Source organism: Tupaia chinensis, unplaced genomic scaffold (genome assembly GCF_000334495.1).
Source record: "Tupaia chinensis unplaced genomic scaffold, TupChi_1.0 Scaffold000612_1, whole genome shotgun sequence".
NCBI lineage: Eukaryota > Metazoa > Chordata > Mammalia > Scandentia > Tupaiidae > Tupaia > Tupaia belangeri.
In genome coordinates this window covers 1,096,043-1,113,694 of record NW_006160131.1, presented here as the reverse complement: position 1 = coordinate 1,113,694, position 17,652 = coordinate 1,096,043, and the positions used below count along the sequence as shown (strand labels likewise).

Sequence of the window (17,652 nt, the reverse complement as noted above, 5' to 3'; positions counted from 1 at the left end):
AGCAGGATCATCTCCAGCTTCATGGGTTTTTTAAATTGATATCTATTTTTTCCCTATAACTATTTTATTTAACTTTATATATTCATTTATTTTAATTTGACAAGAAGGGACAGAGTGAGAGAAAGAGAGAGGAAAAGCGAGAAAGCAAGCCACCAGGTCCAGGATTTGAACCGCAGTTGACCATGTAGAAGTCCAGAGCCTTGAATCACCATGCCACCTGCCAGCCCCACAAACACTAAATTGCTTCACATGGTTTTAAAAATAAGATTATTAAGGGGGCCAGCAAGTGGCATGGTGGTTAAAGTGCTGGATAATCCCACATGGCTGACCATGATTCGAGTCCTGGACCTGATGGCTTGCTTTTTTGCTTTCCCTTTCTCTCTCTGTCTTGCCAAGTCAAAAAATAATAATAATAAATCATTCTTTTTTAAAAAATGTCAAGAAAAACTAGCCTCCTCCCTAGTGGTTAAGGGAGCTAAATCCTACAGCACCAGTGGTTTCAAAAGCACTGGGCATTGGGATCAGCAGACGGTGTTATGGTTACGTTGCTGGACTCCCACATAGTAGCCTGTGATTCAAGTTCTGGACCCAGTGACTTAAAACTCATGCTAGGTATGTGTGCATGCATGCCCAAAATCCTGAGAGGAGAATCGAGAAGGAATGGCGGTGTGGCCAGCCTCCTCGGAGGGTGATTTCTTGCTGTCTCTGTCTCAGGTGAGTCCATGCACCCTATAGCAAAAATCTAAAAAAAAAAAGGGAAAAAAGATAAAACACATGTTGATGAGAACTTAGAGAAGCTGAACTCTTCATACGTTGATTATAGAAATGTAAAATGGTAAACCATTTTGTAAAAGCAGTTTGGGGGCTGGGGACCAGCAGGTGGCAGTGATTAAGGCACTGGACTCCCACATGGCCAACTGTGGTTTGAGTCCTAGACCAGGCAATTTGCTTTCTCTCTTTCTCTGACATGACTGCATATGCCCTGTAAGAGTTTAAATAATAAATAAAAATAAATAATTCTAAAAAAAAGTTTGGAAGCTAGTTCCCGAAAATGTTTAAAATAGAGTTGTCAGGACCAACAGATGGTATAGCAGTTAGTTGTTAACTCCCACATGGCCAATAGCAGTTCATGTCCCAGACCTAGTGGCTTGCTTTCTCACTTTCCTTTTCTCTATCTCTCTGTCTCTCTGGTGAGCACACATGTCCTATAACAAACTTAAAAAAAATAAAGTGGGACCAGCAGGTGGCGGGATGATTAAGGCACTGAATACTCCCATGGCTGACCACGGTTCGAATCCCAGACCTGGTGGCTTGCTTTCTCACTCCCCCCTCCCCTGTGTCTCTCTTTATCAAATTAAAAATAAATGGATGAATAAAAATAGAATTAAATAATTCTTTTTAAAAGTAATAGCAGTAATAAGATTAAGTAAATACAAAAGAAAGATAGTTATCATGTGACCCAGCAGTTCTACTCCTAGAGACATACTCAAATAAAACATATGTCCACTTAAAAATTTGAGCAATAATATTTACAGTAGTTATTCATAAAACCTGTAAACAGACCTAGCAGGTGGTGTGGTGGTTAAGGCTCTGGACTCCCACTTGGCCAACTGAGGTTCAAGTCCCAGACCTGGTGACTTGCTTTCTCTCTTTTCCTCTCTGTCTCTCTGGTCAAATTTAAGAAAAATACATACATACATACATACATACATACATACTCTAAACTGGAGATAATCCAGACATCCACAGCTAATAAATGGGTAAATAAAATGTGGTATATCCATACCAAGGTATTCTACTTAGCGATAGAAAGGAATGAAGTACTAGCATTGTGACTTAGCCACTGCTTAGAAACATGCTAAGGGGGCCCACCCATGGCGAGCTCTGCTGCACAACAGGCTGAGGTTTGATTCCTTACATACCCTGAAGCCTTATTTGGTGGCATACACCTGTCGTCCTAGGTACTTGGGTGACTGAAGCAGGAAGACTGAGACATACTTAGACCCCATCTTAATTTTTTTTTCTTTTTTTCTTTTATTTTTTGGAGAGGTTTTTGCTATAGGGCGTGTGCGCTCACCAGAAAGACAGAGACAGAGAGAAAGAAATCGAGAAATCACCCCCCATGGGGGGATGTCCATGCCACAATCCCTTCTCCATTCTCCTCTTGGGATCTTGGGAATGCACGCACACACACCCGGTGTGAGTTTAAGCCACTGGGTCTGGGACTCGAACCGTGTTTGACAACATGGGAGTCCAGCAACATAGCCATTTTGCCAACTGCTGGTCCCCCTATGTGAGTTTTAAGCTGCTGGGTCCAGGACTTAACCTGCAGTCAACTATGTGGGAGTCTAGTGACATAACCATTAGGCCATCTACTGGTACCTAGACATTTGTCTTAAAAAAAAAAAAAAAAAAAACTAAGGTAGCAAAATTCAGAAGATTGCATATGTTGTGTGAATTGCCCAGAAAAGGTAAACTTGAGAGAGAGAAAACAGAAGAGTTTAGGGCAGGAGCTAGGAGTGGGGATTTAATATTTAAGGGAGTTCAAAGAAATAGCTGGAGCGATGGAGGAGAAAGGATTGTAGTCTGACCATTTCACCTGGGGTGAAAGGGCAGGGGATGGTGCTCTCCCCTCTCACTCTGTCTGGCAAGCACAAATACAGTCTAGCAAAAAAAGGGAAAAAAAAAAAGACCAATCCACTTTTGTACTTTGTTTAGGCTATTTTATTTATTTATTTATTTTGCCATAGAGCATGTGCATTCACCAGGCAGAGAGGCAGCAAGAGGAAAAATGAGACATCATCCCCAGAGGGTTGGCCACACATAATCCCTTCTCTATTCTCCTGTGATTTTGAACACATGTGCGTGCGCACTCCCTCGGCACAGTTTTCAAGCCACCAGACCTGGGACTCAAACCTCAATCAGCATGTGGGATCCAGGTCCCAGCCTCTCGACCGCACTGGCCCTTGTTTAGGCTTTCTTTAGTCCTTCTCTATCTATAAAACCAATTGCTACTCAGCTCCTTGCAACTCTTCGGATGGGCACAATCTGTCCTCTCCAGGTTTCAACCCGAATACCCCAAATGAAACTTCATTTTTTACAGGTTTGGGATTGAAATGCATTGACAGGGACCAGCAGTTAGCGTAATGGCTATGTCGCTGAACTCCCATGTCATCAACTGCAGTTTGAGTCCCAGACCCGGTGGCTTAAACTCACGCCAGGCGTGTGTGTGTGCATGCTCAGGATCCCTAGAGGAGAATGGAGGAAACGGGATCCTGGGGGGATGACTTCTTGCTTTCTATCTTGCTGTCTTTCTGGCGAGTGCATGCACCCTGTAGCAAAAACCTCTCCAAAAAAAGGAATGCATTGACAGTAGTGACATCTCCATGGGTCCCTAGAGACTGCTGACATCAGTGCCTTTCATGTGCTTACTCTGTCTTCTTTGGTGAGGTATTTATTCCTCCCTTGGGCTCAGTTCATAGAGAGCTGTCTGTCTTCTTTCTGACTTGTAATAACTGTGCGTTCTGGATGCCAGTCCTTCTTTAGAGACATGATTTCCAAATATGTATCTCCTCCCTGGCTATGACTTGTCTCCTCATTTCCTATGCAGTGCCTATTGAAGCACAAAATGTTTTAAAAAAATTTTTTATGGACATAGAGCACGTAAACTCTCCAGAAAGAGGAGGGGGAGAGGGAAAAAGCACCCCCTGATGGGCCGTGGCCACTCTGCAATCCCTTCTTCATTCTGTTGGGATTTGGGGCACGCATATGCATACACCTCGTTGCCAGGCCCACAACTCAAACTGCAGTCAGCCATGTGGAATCCAACTCCCTTTATCAGTAGGCTACAGGCCAGCCCTAAATGTTTTAATTTTGATAAAATCCAATTTATCATTTTTTTTTTCCCTTTAAGAATTGTGCCTTTAGGGGCTGGCAGGTGGCGTGGTGGTTAAGGAATTAAGTCATCAACTGACTTATTCCTCTGTGCATCGTTTTTCTCTTGCTGCTTTCAAGATTTTCTGTCTTTGTCTTTGAGCAGTTTGATATGTGTCTAGGTATAAATCTCTTATCCTTCTGTGAGTTCCTTGAGATTGTTGGATGTGTAGATCAAATATGGGGAATTTCAGACTTTATTTCTGCAAATTTTTCTTTCTGCCCTTTGTTTCTTCTCTCCTACGATTTCCTTATACACATGTTTTCTCACCGTCTCTGAAGCTCTGGCCATTATTCTTATATCTTTTTTCTCTTTGTTCTTTAGATTGGCCATTTCTCTTCACCTGTCTTCATATTCACTGATTGTGTCCTCTGCCATTGTGAATCTGCTGTTGAGTTCCTCTTGTGAATTTTTTGTTTCATTTATTATACTTTGAATTCCAGAATTTCTGTTTGGTTCTGTTGTACGTGTTGTAAGTAGGAAACTATTACCACATCATTAGTGCCTTTACCACTTGCTTTCTTCATGTGTTTTTTATTAGGTAAAAATTTAAGTTTTGGGGCCTGGTGGCTAAAGGCACTGGACTCCCACATGGCTGACCATGGTTCAAGTCTCAGGCCTGGTGGCTTCCTTTCTCACTTTCCCTCTCTCTCTCTCTGTCCGCTCAAACTAGAAAATAATAATAGAATTTAAAAACATTTTTTGAGAGTTTTTTTTTGCTAAAGGGCACGTGCGCTCGCCAGACAGACAGAGAGACAGAAAGCAAGAAATCACCCCCCAGGGATGGCCACACCGCAATCCCTTCTCCATTCTCAGAATCTTGGGCACGTACACACACGTGCCGGCGTGAGTTTAAGCCTCCGGGTCTGGGATTCAAACCTCGGTCAACTACATGGGATTCTAGCGACATAGCCATTACACTAACTGCTGGTCCCCAAAAAATAATTCTTAAAAAAAAAAAATTTGAGCTTCTGGGGCCAGTAGGTAGTGTGATGGTTAAGGTGCTGAACTCCCACATGTTTGAATATGGTTTGAGTCCTGAAACTGGTGGCTTGAAAAGCACGCCAAGCGTGTGTGTGTGTGTGTGTGTGTGTGTGTGTGTGCGTGTGTGCGTGCTGAAAATCCTTACAAGAGAATGGAGGAGAGTGGCCATCCCCCCTGGGGGGTGAGTTCTTTTTTCCTCTCTCTGTCTGTCTGCAAGCATACATGCCCTATGGCAAAAACCTAAAAAAAAAAAAAAAAATTTTTTTTTGAGCATTTTGAAACCATTAAAAATACAGATTCACAAAATAGATGTACCAGGTCAGCAGGTGGTGCAGAAGTTAAGGCTGCTGGACCCTACATGGCTGACTGCATGGTTCAAGTCCCATACCCTGCGACTTAAACACTCTGTGTTCATACCCAAAATCTTCAGAGGAGAAGAGATCTCAGCGTGGCCATCCTCCCAGGGAGTCATTTCTCACTTTTTCTCTCTCTCTCCCTCTGTCTCTCTGAAACTAAAAAGAACAAAACAAAATAGAAGCACCGAGCTCAGTGGCCACCCTGGGGCTCGCTGGCTTGTTCCTGTGGCACACCTTGCCATCAGACCACCCTGCCCAACCATTTCCGCAGTGGCAGTGTGCCCAGCCTCCCTCTCCGAGGACCGTCTATGTGCTGCCTTCTAACTATAGCCACCTGGACACCTGCTGCCTCCCGATAAGCCCTAATAGTGGGGGCACTAAGTAGGTTTCATCTCTCTCTTTGGGGGGACGGGGGAGAGGTTTTCGCTATAGGGCGCGTGCGCTCGCCAGACAGACAGAGAGAGACATAGAGACAGAAAGCAAGAAATCACCCCCCAAGGGGGATGGTCACGCCACAATCCCTTCTCCTCCATTCTCCTCTCGGGAACTTGGGCATGCACGCACACGCGCCTGGCGTGAGTTTTAAGCCACTGGGTCCGGGACGTGAACCGCGGTCGACTACGTGGGAGTGACATAGCCATTACGCTAACTGCTGGTTCCCTCTAGGGCCCCTTCTGTCAGTTGATGAATTTCTGCAGCTATGAATTGTAGATTCTTAGGCCCAAGGGATAATCATTTAAGTGAGCAGTGTTCACTATCAGTTGGGGTATGGGAGGTGGCTTAATTGTTCTGGGACCAGCCTTTCTGGCCCTAAGTCACCCGGGGGCAATTGAAGGCACAGTAAATGACTCCAAGGCGATTATAACCTGTATCAGAGGATCGTGAACGTTTGTCTTCCAGACCCTACTTCCCCAAGTTTCTTTTATGAACTTTAAGTTTCATCATGTCAAGTCTGTGAATTACTTTGCTGTCCCACACTAGTTCTCTCTATCCCTACTTCATTGACCCTGTGAAAATCAACCCTGGGTTTCCTACTTCAGATTGTAGCTTTCAGCTTCTGCCCCATATAGCTTCTAGTTGGCTGCAGTATGGATGCAAATGAAATCTTCCAATTACATAACTTTTTATAAGATTTGGAAGGCAGTTCCTATGCTACTAGGCCATCATTGCTATCAAGAAAAGCCATGGCGTGCCTGGCAGGTGGTGTGGTGGTGAAGGGTGCTAGACGCCCATATGGCCCAACACAGTTCAAGTCCCAGACCTGGCTGGCGGCTTGCTTTCTTGCTTTCTCACTTTCTGTCTCTCTCTGCCCCTCTCTCGTCAAATTTAAATTAATTAATTAATTAAATAAAGCTAAATAAAATAATTCTTAAAAAAAGAAAGAAAGAAAAGAAAAGCCATAGCCATCTTCCTCCATCAGCATTCTGCTATCCCTTCTCCAGTGTCAGGAGGTGCAGAGGCAAGTTCAGGGGCAGTGGAAGTTTCCTGTTTCCAGTGGAGCTAGAGACTGTAGCTCGCCTACTGAAACATTTAACATTATTCCTGAGGACATTCCTGATGGGACTCGAACCACGCAGTCGGCCATGTGGGACCAGGTGCCTTAACCTCCACACTACCTGCTGACCCTGAAGGAAAGTTCTTAATTCCTCCTCTGGGCTGTCTTCCTCCGATTCTAGTCTATTCAAGTTCAGAAACTAGAAATTACTCTTGATTCTTTTCCTTCCTTTGTTCCCAGCCCCACATCCAATCTAAGAACTCCAAGTCCACATCTGCTTGTAGAACATAATTCCAAGGCCGTCCACCTTCTTTATCTGCACCAGCTGCCCCACCTACATGCCCAGCGTCTGTTACCTAGAAGACAGCAGCAGCCCTCCCTGTTCTTTCTGCTTCCTCTGGTTCCCAGACAACCTGCTGACACAGTCCTCAGAGGAAGGGGGATCTTTTCAGAACACAGACCAGATACTGTCATCCCTCATCACTCCAGAGCCTCTGTACAGTAGCATGATTTAGCAGGCCTCACCTGGCTCTCGACCTGCTTTTTTACCACTCCTCTCCTTCTTACCAGTCCCCAGCCATTGTGACCTTCTCCCCTTCCTGGAACCCACCACACTCGTCCCTCCCTTAGACACCATTGGGGGCTACAGCGCCTCTTGTGGCTGACAGCTGCCTTCGGTGGTCTTCGATGACTGCCCTGTCCCCATCCTTCTCTGCCATTGGTTTTCATAGCATCTCTCCTTCTGTCACTATCTTATTTATTTCCTTGTGCCTAGTGCCTATCTATCTTTGTTGGCGTGACCTTGGCTCTAAGCCCGTTCTGGCACTTGGAGCACACTCTGAATGCACACATTCGCGTATGTGCGGGAACTCGGGCCAGGCTGGTTCTGGTCGGGGTGCATTTCACTCTCAGTGGGCACTCTCGGAGCCCCGGCTGTGGGTACTGTATTACACTAGGTGTCAGGGGTGCAAAGTCATAAACAGCATGGCCCCTGTCCTGGTTAGTATTTGAGAGTCAGACCCTGATTATCATTGAAAGGAAGCACTGTCTCCTTTAGGAAATCAAAATCCAGCCTAGGTGAGGAGGGGAGGGCAGGAGTCTCCATCCTCCTAAAATCTCTGGCCCAGCTTGTTCATGGAGACATTTTCATTGGTTTATCTGAGCCCAACTAGGGAAAATAAGGTATTTCACAAAAATTTACCTAACACTATAGGAGAAAAGTGGGAAAATAAGAGACCATAAGGGACAAAATACAGCCAGAAAGCAGCTCTTCTGTTCAAAAGGGCTGGCATAGGTAAGCTTTAGATCTTACAGGACATCTTAAAACTTCCCTACTAAAACCTCCCTCTACGGCATCCTTTCTTTTTTTCCTTATTTAATTTTACTTGTTATTATTTCTTTTTTTGGAGAGGTTTTTGTTACAGGGCGTATGTGCTTGCCAGAAAGACAGAAAGTGAGAAATCACCCCCCAGGGGGGATGGCCATGCCACAATCCCTTCTCCTCTCGGGATCTTGGGCATGCATGCACGTGCGCCTGGCGTGAGTTTAAGCTGCCGGGTCTGACTACATGGGAGTCCAGTGACATAGCCATTATGCCAACTGCTGGTCCCTATTATTTCTTAATTTTTTTTTTTTGGAGAGGTTTTCGCTATAGGGCGCGTGCGCTCGCCAGACAGAGAGACAGAGAGACATAAAGTGAGAAATCACCCCCCAGGGGGGATAGCCATGCCACAATCCCTTCTCCTCCATTCTCCTCTCGGGATCTTGGGCATGCCCGCACACGTGCCTGGTGTGAGTTTTAAGCCACCAGGTCCGGGATGCGAACCACGGTCGACTACGTGGGAGTCCAGCGACATTGCCATTACACTAACTACTGGTCCCTTATTTCTTAATTTTGATCAAAGAGACAGAGAGTGAGAGAAGGAGGAAGTAAGAAAGCAAGCCACCAAGCCTGGTACTCGAACTGTGGTCAGCCATGTGGGAGTCCAGCGCCTTAACCACTTTCTGATGGACTTGGAGCTAGGCGGTGGCACGGCACTAATGCAAAGTTCACATCCCAGGACCTTCCTGAGTGTACTGGACACACACGTGCGTGCCTATGATCTGGGCTGGCTAAGGTGGAGGCAGGTCTCAGTGTGAGGACTCTGTTAGGGGTGCCTCTCCCTCTCTGTTTCTTGTTAAATAGGCAAAGAAATAAACTTAACAAAAGGAAAAAGGAGTAAGATTGCCCTCCCCTCCCAGTTTTCTGGACTCTGCCCCTCCCTAGGATCGTCTGTGCCATAATGGACCTGTGTCCAGTGGATGTCTCCGTCCACCTCAGAGAGGTCGGGCCTTGTTCTGCAGGCCCAGCCAGTGAGCACAGGTGAAATACCCACGCAGGGACTCGTGTAATAGGTTAGCTGACTCTATGTTTCAGAGTCAGTTCAAGTACAGGGAGAAAATCAATCCCTTTCAAGTCTCTCAGTCCCTTTGTGTCTCGTGTGCTACCATGACCTGAAACTCCTCTTCAGGGTTTGTTGCTCTCTCTCTTTTTTTTTTTTTTTTAAGGTTTTTTGCCTTAGGGTATGTGCGCTCACCTGAGAAGAGACAGAGAGAGGGAAAGTGAGAAGTGACCCCCCAGAGGAGATGGCCACACTGCAACCCCTTCCTCCATTGTCCTTTCAGGATTTTGGGCACACAGACACTTGCACCTGGCATGATTTTCAAGGTCTGGAACTCACCGCAGTCAGCCCCGTGGGAGTCCAACACCTTGACCACCACGCCACCAGCTGGCCCTGCTGCTCTCTTCCTAGGGAACACTTCATCTGTCTAGCACCAAATCTGGCTAGAATTGTTGTTGTTGTTGTTGTTTTAATTTATTTTATTTATTATTATTTTTAAAGTTTGCTATATGGCACATATACTTACCAGAGAGAGAAAATGAGAAAGCAAGCTACCAGGTCCAGGACTCAAGCTGGAGTCAGACATGTGGGAATCCAGCATCTTAACCATCTTGCTACCTGCTGGCCCCAAATTGTCTCACTTTTATCATGTTTATTTTTATTTTTATCTACCTAAGTAGACAATCTAAAGATTCTTTTAAAAAGAAGTTACCAGGCTAGCAGAGACTAGGACACATTGCCAACTGAGCGGTTTGAGTCAACTTGGTGGCTTGAAAACACATTTATGTGTGCCCAAAATCCCAAGAGGAGAATGGAGAAGGGATCCCTTTCCTGCAGCATGGCCACTCCCTCCATGAATGCTTTCTTACTTCCCCTCTATCTGCGTCTCTGTCTCTCCCGCAAGCTCATGTGCCCTAAAAACTAAAAACAAAGTTACCAAGTAAAGAAAGTTGGCCCACATAAACTTACAAATCAGTAATAGGCCAGCAGGTGCCATGAGAGTTAAGGTGGCTGGGTCCCACATGGATCACTGTGCTTTTTGAATCCAGGAACCAACAGCTTGAAAGTCATGCCGGGAGACCATCAGGTGGCATAGTGGTTAAGGCACTGAACACTTCCACATGGCCAACCACGGTTCGAGTCCTGGACCCGATGGCTTGCTTTCTCACTTTCCCTCTCTTTCTGGGCAAATTAAAATAAATGAATAAATAAAATTATATAAAAAGAATGTCCATTCCTATACTTTGTGGTTGCTTGTTATCATACTAACAGTCTGCATACATATATTTAAAAAAGGAAGAAAGTCATGCCGGGTGCGTGGGTGTGCGTGCATGCCCAAAGTCCAGGGGAAGAGGAGGAGGAGGGACTGTGGCATGGGCATACCCCCTGGGGAGTGCTTTCTCACTTTCTCTCCCTCTCTCCAGCAAGCACACACACCTTACAGCAAAAATGAAAACGGATAAAAAGTAAGTAACAGTCGGTGTCAGAACATAGCATGCATCGTGATGCAGGAGAGGGAAGGTCTGGCATCACTCAGGGCCTATTCGAAGGCTTCCACGGCGGTGCTGCTGAGTGTCTGTCATCTCAGGGACTTTTTCCTTTTCCCCTCTAGTGGAGCACATGATCCAGAAGAACCAGTGTCTCTTCACGCACACCCAGTGTAAGATCTGCTGCGCCTTACTCATCTCTGAGTCCCAGAAGCTGGCACACTACCAGGTATGCCATCGTTCCTTTAGAATTGCTTTACTTTTCAGACCCAGTCCACTGTTCCCTGGCTCGCACGGTGACACGTAATTCCTTCGAGCCACTCGGGTGTTGCCTCCACGTATGTTGGTTCATGACTTAAAGATTGGTTTACTTTTTCTGAGTCTCCTCCTCCTCCCATCCAAATCAGAACTGTGAGTCTCTTCCCTAGCAGCTTGATGTAGCAGATACGCACTTTGGTTTAGGTAGACCTGAGTCTGAATCTCCACTCTCGGCTTGGGGCAGCCTCGCCATCTTCAGCCTCACTTTGCTCATCTGTAAGATAGAGAGGATGATTTTCTCAGAGAGCGCTGCGAAGATTGAATTTGGTAGTTTGTAAACAGTTGCACAGAATACGAACTCCATGACTGTTTTTTTCTCTACCCTCTCAACAGTTTTTGTGAGGATGAATCTAGTAAGTGTTTGAGTGCCTTAGATCTGAAGTGGCATTTGGCTATCTTTGATCTTTTTCCTGGGTTCTTGCAGAGCAAAAAACATGCCAACAAAGTGAAGAGATACCTAGCAATCCATGGAATGGAGACATTAAAGGGGGAAACGAAGAAGCTAGACTCAGATCAGGTAATACAGCTGCCACGTTGAGACGCTCGCTTCCTGACGAAGCCAGTAGGCAGGTTGGTGTGGTGCAAGAGTGTGGGCTTTGAGTCAGACCTACTGGCTTCAAATCCCAGCCCTGTTGTGTGACCTGGGCAAGTCTAATTACTTCTCTGAGCCTTGATCTCTTCCCCTGCAAAAATGAGGGTGTTTCAACTGCCTCTCAGGATTTTCATAAACAAGAACGAGGGAAGGTATATAGAAAAACACCCAGCACAGAGCCTGGCGCATAGTAGGGACTCGGTCAGTGGGGCTGTTGTTAAGCGTTCCTTCCCAGTGGTGTACTGAAGCAGGACGAGGAGCTGCCCGTTCGGTGCTCAGAGATGAGTGGGAAGCTGGGAGGAGAGCCAGGGGCAGAACTGAGCTCGGCACTTGAATGTTTAGAATAAACAAGGAGAATGGGCCATTTCCAAATGCCTGCCCAGAGTGATAGCTAATCATATCTGCTTCTCGACTCAGAAATGCTGTGAGAATTATGCTGAGACGGTGCCCAGTCCCTCAGGAATACCCTTATCTCCACAGTTGGGGAGACTCTACGGCACCGTGGGCTGAGAGGCAGCAGCTGAGGGCCCAGCACTGGCTCTGTAGCTTCCTGGGCAGGTGACGGGCAGTCGCTTGACCTCTGCGAACGTCATCTGTGAGGTGGAGATAATTCCTACTTCGTAAGGGTTCTGTGAGCTGGGGCTGGCTCCATGGCACAGCGCCCGAGAGAGAAAGGGTACCACATGGTGATTGGGATTTGAACCCCTGACCCGGTCAGCCTGAGGCACACTGAGCCCACAAGCAAGTGCCCAAGATCCGATAAGCAGGAGAGCTGGAGGAAGGGGATCATAGTATGACCGGTCCCTGTGGAGGGTGCTCCCCACCTTTCTCTCATCTGTGCACACATGTGCACACACTCTGTGATGAATAAAGAGCACTAGTAGGTGCTCAATAGATAGGAGTTTATGAACTGCTGCCTCTTATAGTGACCACAGGTGTGGAAGGGCCTTGACGCTCCCTCCCCAGAATTCAGAGGGCCCTCGTTGTTCTTCTCATGCTTTAGAATTCAGGCTGTCAGGATCAGCCCTGGGACCCTGGGAAGGTCACTTCACCCATCAGGGAGGCTCAGGAGTCCAGTGGGACCACGGCGCCTGCTGCTCGGCCTGCCCATGCAGCCAGCAAAGACCTAGCAAGCCCAGGTGTCAGGAGGCCAAGGCCGAGGAACTCCTGTTCAGAAATCAGACGTGTCAGAGAGGTGGGAGGCCATAATGCAGACTTGCAGTGGGTTGATTTGTAACCTGGTCGACAAGTAAAACCCAGTAATCTGCTTGTTCTTGAACCCTGAGCTTCTACTGTGTGCCAGGCTCCTGCAGGGGTGTAAGGGCCAGGGAACAGAGATCAGTTGAGGAGTTTGTGCCCAAGTATTGCGCCTAGCTCTCAGAGAGCTCTCCTAGTCACGAGCTGAGTGCGGGTGGCAGGCCCTACGACAGGTTAATGCCCACTGGAAGTACAGAGGGGAGCAAGGGTCATCCTCCCTAGCATACACACACTGGTGTTTGTCATTGTGTGGTAATTGCTTGTCGAATGGTTTTCTTGAGTATAAACCTCTCAGAAGAAGAGCTGATTTTTAAACCGGGCCTCGAAGGCTAAGCAAGCATAATGGCAGGCAGGAAAGGAGGGAAGAACAATCTAGACAGCAGGAACAGCTCAACCAAAGCAGGAAGCAACAGCAATAAATGGGAAATGGTGAGTAGAGCCTGGGGCAAAGTAGTTGGAGAAAGACCCAGAAAGGTAGGCTGGGGTTATTGTGTGAAGGGAGTCTTGAGTGCCCATTCTCCCGTGGGCAGTGGGGAACCATTGAAGATGTCTGGCCGGACGGTGGCATGATTAGACCTGTGTTCTTTCTCCCAACCAGAAGAGCAGCAGAAGCAAAGACAAGAACCAGTGCTGCCCCATCTGTAACATGACCTTTTCCTCCCCTGTTGTGGCTCAGTCGCACTACCTGGGGAAGACCCACGCAAAGAACTTAAAGCTGAAGCCGCACTCCACTAAGGTGGAAGGTACTGGTTTTCCTGAGCAGTGCTCTATCGGGACCCCGCCCGTCCTTGGGGCACCATTGCCGGTGCTCCCAGAAATGCTCACTGGGGCCACAGACGTGGAGGGAGAGACCTTAGAGGTAGCAAAGTAGACCCAGTTTCACTGAAATGCAGCCCGAGTTGTGCTCACCCGACCTCCCTGTCTTTGGTCTCTGTGGAAGTTTCGTAGCCTGAGCTTTTGTCCTGACTAATAATGATAACTCAGGCGTGCCCAAGTCCTCTAGGCCCCACACACCATGAAGGCGTTCTGTCCCACTTACGTCTTTCCTCCCAGCACCCCCTGCCCTTAGTACTGTGGGCTCCAGGTTGAAAGCTAGATCCTTTTTTCACAGGCTCAGGTTATGCCCTGCTCACTTTAATCCTCAAAAGCTGCCTGTTCTCCTTAAGTTGGAGACTCGCCTTTTACAAGTGAATACTCCCAGCAAGCGGCTCGCAGCTGCCATGAAGTCAGTCCCCGTGCAGTGACTTCCAGAATAGCCCCCTTTATCTGTCGCCACCGGGGCTCTGCCCTCACTTTCATCTCGTTGACTCCTGGCTTTCTCTGGTGTTGAGCCTCTGCTGACTGCAATGAGTCAAGAGTGGAAGTTCTTTGATCTTTATTTCATGCTTTTCCTTGATAAATTTTGCTTCCATATTTTGGACCAAGAAGTAGACCACACTGTTAATAACACTTTTTATCCTTTTTGTTTTACTGTATTATGAAAGCAAGACAGCAGTGTTCTAGATGGCTTCAAAAGGGCTGAAAAAAAAATCTCTCGTGATTACACCCTCTTTCCATGCCCAGATCTATTTATCTGTGGTATGAAACAGCAGAGTCTGGACTTGGAAGTCACGGAAACCGAGTTTAAGTCCTGGTATTGTCTTCTACTGTTTGTATGGCTTCTTCACGTCTGAATTTCCTCCCCAATAATACAGAGAGCATCTGGGGCCTAGTAGTGCTCAGTCAGTGACAGTGGCTATCATTACCGTCCTCGCTGAGATAGCCCGTGAGTGGAATCCTTCGTGAGAGGTGGTTCTCGCCGGCCGACCCGTGCCCTGGGTGCATGTTGCTGGCTGTTTAGACTCACTGTGTCTCCCGCTAGTGCCAACTGCTCCTTTCCAAGTCAGTGTTTGTACAAATCGTGGTACCAAGACGGTTAAGTGTTAGGTGGAGGGAACTAGTTTAAGGACTGGGATTTATAATGTCACACTGTCACCTTTCCACTAATGGGACATTTCTGGGACATGCTTGTCCCTGCAATTCCACACTCAGGAGGTTATTTTCCATATTCACCTGTAGCCGTTGCCACGCCCAGATACGTTTTGTATGTTTGTAATCACAGTGCGTGTAACATCTGTACCTTGCTGTTACTTTTCTTTTACTTTTGTAGTTCAAGCACATTTCCATGTTATTACACATGTCTGTAACTATACTTCTAAAATCAAACCTATTCTAATGGAAAAGTTATAGAAAACATGGAAAATTGAGATGAATGGAATGGAAAATTATCAAAATAATTTTACCATTCATGGATAACCACCCTAACATCTTAGAGGACGGTCTCTACTGTGACCCCGTTTCAGTGTGTGTGTGTGTGTGTGTGTGTGTGTGTGTGTGTGTGTGCATCTATGTGTATCTTTGTTTTTGGTATGTCTAGATTAACTCCATGTACACGGGCATGTAAACAGATTTCTTTGAGTAACCTTACTGTTTTTTATAAAGCAATGCAAGTTTATTATGAATTCCAACTTAAACATTGCAAAAGGTATAAAGAAGAAAGTTAAATATCACCCAAATTCTATCACCAAGAGAAAACACTGCTAATATGTTGGTGATGTTCAAAATACTGTTCTGTTACGCACTCGCAGACGGCGCATGTGCTTTAACAACCACACGGCCATCTCATACGTGTAATTCCTTTTTATACATTGTAAATGTAAGATAGCGTTTGTATTTCCCCGTCTTACTATAAACTTCTCCATGAATGTTTTTAGTGACTGTATCATACCACATTTAACCATTCCCCCAGTGTTGAACACAGCTTTCCCATGCCCTTTTGGTATTATGCCATGGTGCACATTCCTGTAAAATACTTCCGTATTTCAGTTGGTTCCTGAGAGCAGACTCCATAGATCTCATTTTTATTGAACGTCTATTATGCAGTTCCTCTGGTTTTACTTACCCATTCACCCTGGTGCTTCTCCAAAATCTTTTTAAAAATGACCTTTATCTCTTAACAACCATCCTTACTTCTTTTCTAATGTCAGAAATCTACATTTGGGACCAGCAGATGGCATAATGGTTATGTTGCTGGACTCCCATGTAGTCAACCACAGCTCGAGTCCCAGACCTGGCGTCTAAACTCACGTGCAGTGCATGTGCATGTGTGCACAAGATCTCAAAAGGAGAATGGAGGAGAGGGATTGCATTGTGGCCATCCCCCCGGGGGGTGATTTTTCGCTTTCTATCTCTCTATCTCTGTCTCTCCAGGGAGCGCACACACCCTATAGCAAAAATCTCTCTAGGGGGACCAGCAGTTAGTGTAATGGCTATGTCACTGGACTCCCATGTAGTCGGCCATGGTTTGAGTTCCGGGCCCGGTAGCTTAAACTCACGTCGGGCATGTGTGTGCGTGCCCAAGATCCCAAGAGGAGAATGGAGGAGAAGGGATTGCGGCGTGGCCATCCCCCTGGGGGGGTGATTTCTTGCTTTCTATCTGTCTTCCTGGCACGCGCACATGCCCTATAACAAAAACCTCTCCAAATAAATAAATAAAAATAATAAACTCTAAAAAATTTTTAAAAAGAAATCTACATTCCTCATACAAGAGTTAGGAAATACTGAAAAGTACTCTACTCTGTGCTTTAGATCTTTTCCCATGCAGTCACCTGTGTTTTTTGGTGTTTTATAAAATCAAGGACATAAGAAACCATTGCATCATAACCTGTTCTTTTTTCCCCACTCAACACCGCGAACTGAGTATTTTCTCATATTATAAAATACTCTACAATATGTACACGACTTTTGGAATGACTTGTTGAATCAAAATCAATGGCCAAAAAAATTGAGATTCTCTACACTGGAAAACCATTGTGGGAAAAGCCAATACATTTCTTCCAGCTTGCTAGAAACCCACAAAACTATCCCTGTTGAAGAGGTGCAGACGTCAAGGTGTGTCTGAGCTGTTGGAGCTGTCGTGAGTGCTGCGGAGCCGAACCCTGCTCCATGGATAAGGGGGCTAGGCCTCACACTTTTTCTCTTAAGATTCAGGGGCTCACTGTGTTTCACAGGCTAGCCTTGAACTAGTGACCCTCCTGCTTCAGCCTCCTGAGTTGGGATTACAGGTGCATGCCACCACTCCCAGCCAGACCCCGCCTGGTCTGTTGGCGAGCCACGGCATCCACTTCCTAAGGTAGCAGCTCCCAGGCATGTGTGGCTCCAGAAGCTTGCGTGTGTGCTCACACCAGGCTCTGATGAATAAATTTGTTGGCCAGTGCGGGCGTCTTCACGAGTTGAAAGCGTGAGCTGTAACCTTCAACTCTGGCAGCCTGGCATACAAAGGAAGTGGGCTTTAGGGTCACATAGACCTCGCTTCATTCACTCACTGAGTGATGTTGGGCAAATCACTTCATCCATTTGAACCTTGCTGTATTGGGTTTTTTTCTCTATAATGTAGCTAAATGATCCCTACCTCATTGGGGACGTTCTGAGGCCCAGTGGAGAAAGTGTTTGTACAAAACACATAGCTATCTGTTAATGTCACCCTCTTCTCTCCCCCGAGCTTAGAATGCTGTGTGGCCTTGAAGGCATCCCTGGGATGGTTGCCTTTGCTAAAAGAACCTGCATGAGCTCTGGGACCTCTGGGCCCCAAGTTTCACATCTGTACATTGGTTGCTAGTCCTGTAACTGGGGTACTGTGATGATGGATCTTAAATGCCCATTTGCTGTGAAGTTCCAGGGGGTTCTAGGGAGCAAGCACACACCAGGATACGTGTGTGCGCTGGTGTAATTTGGCACTTGATAGTGACGTTCGGGGCCTCCTAGAGTGCCAGGAAGAAAGTCCCTGTGCCTGAAGTAGGTAAAGCTGCT

At 46.5% G+C, this 17,652-nt stretch overlaps 1 protein-coding gene across 3 annotated transcripts in view; it reads left to right on the top strand.

Annotated features, from left to right (window-relative positions):
- The first annotated feature begins 1,645 nt into the window (after positions 1–1,645).
- The window catches only part of ZNF346 (zinc finger protein 346), a 31,190-nt gene continuing 15,183 nt past the window's right edge, over positions 1,646–17,652 (top strand). Inside the window, exons 1-4 of one of the 3 annotated variants that reach the window (XR_003551140.1) lie at positions 1,646–1,904; positions 10,763–10,866; positions 11,380–11,472; positions 13,403–13,547. Coding sequence is in view for 2 of the 3 variants with exons in the window: in XM_006158873.3 (XP_006158935.1) it covers positions 10,771–10,866; positions 11,380–11,472; positions 13,403–13,547 (334 nt within the window). In the remaining variant the exon portion in view is untranslated. The remainder of the gene's footprint in view (positions 1,905–10,762; positions 10,867–11,379; positions 11,473–13,402; positions 13,548–17,652) is intronic. The other 2 variants (XM_006158873.3, XM_006158874.3) reach the window with 2 other exon arrangements.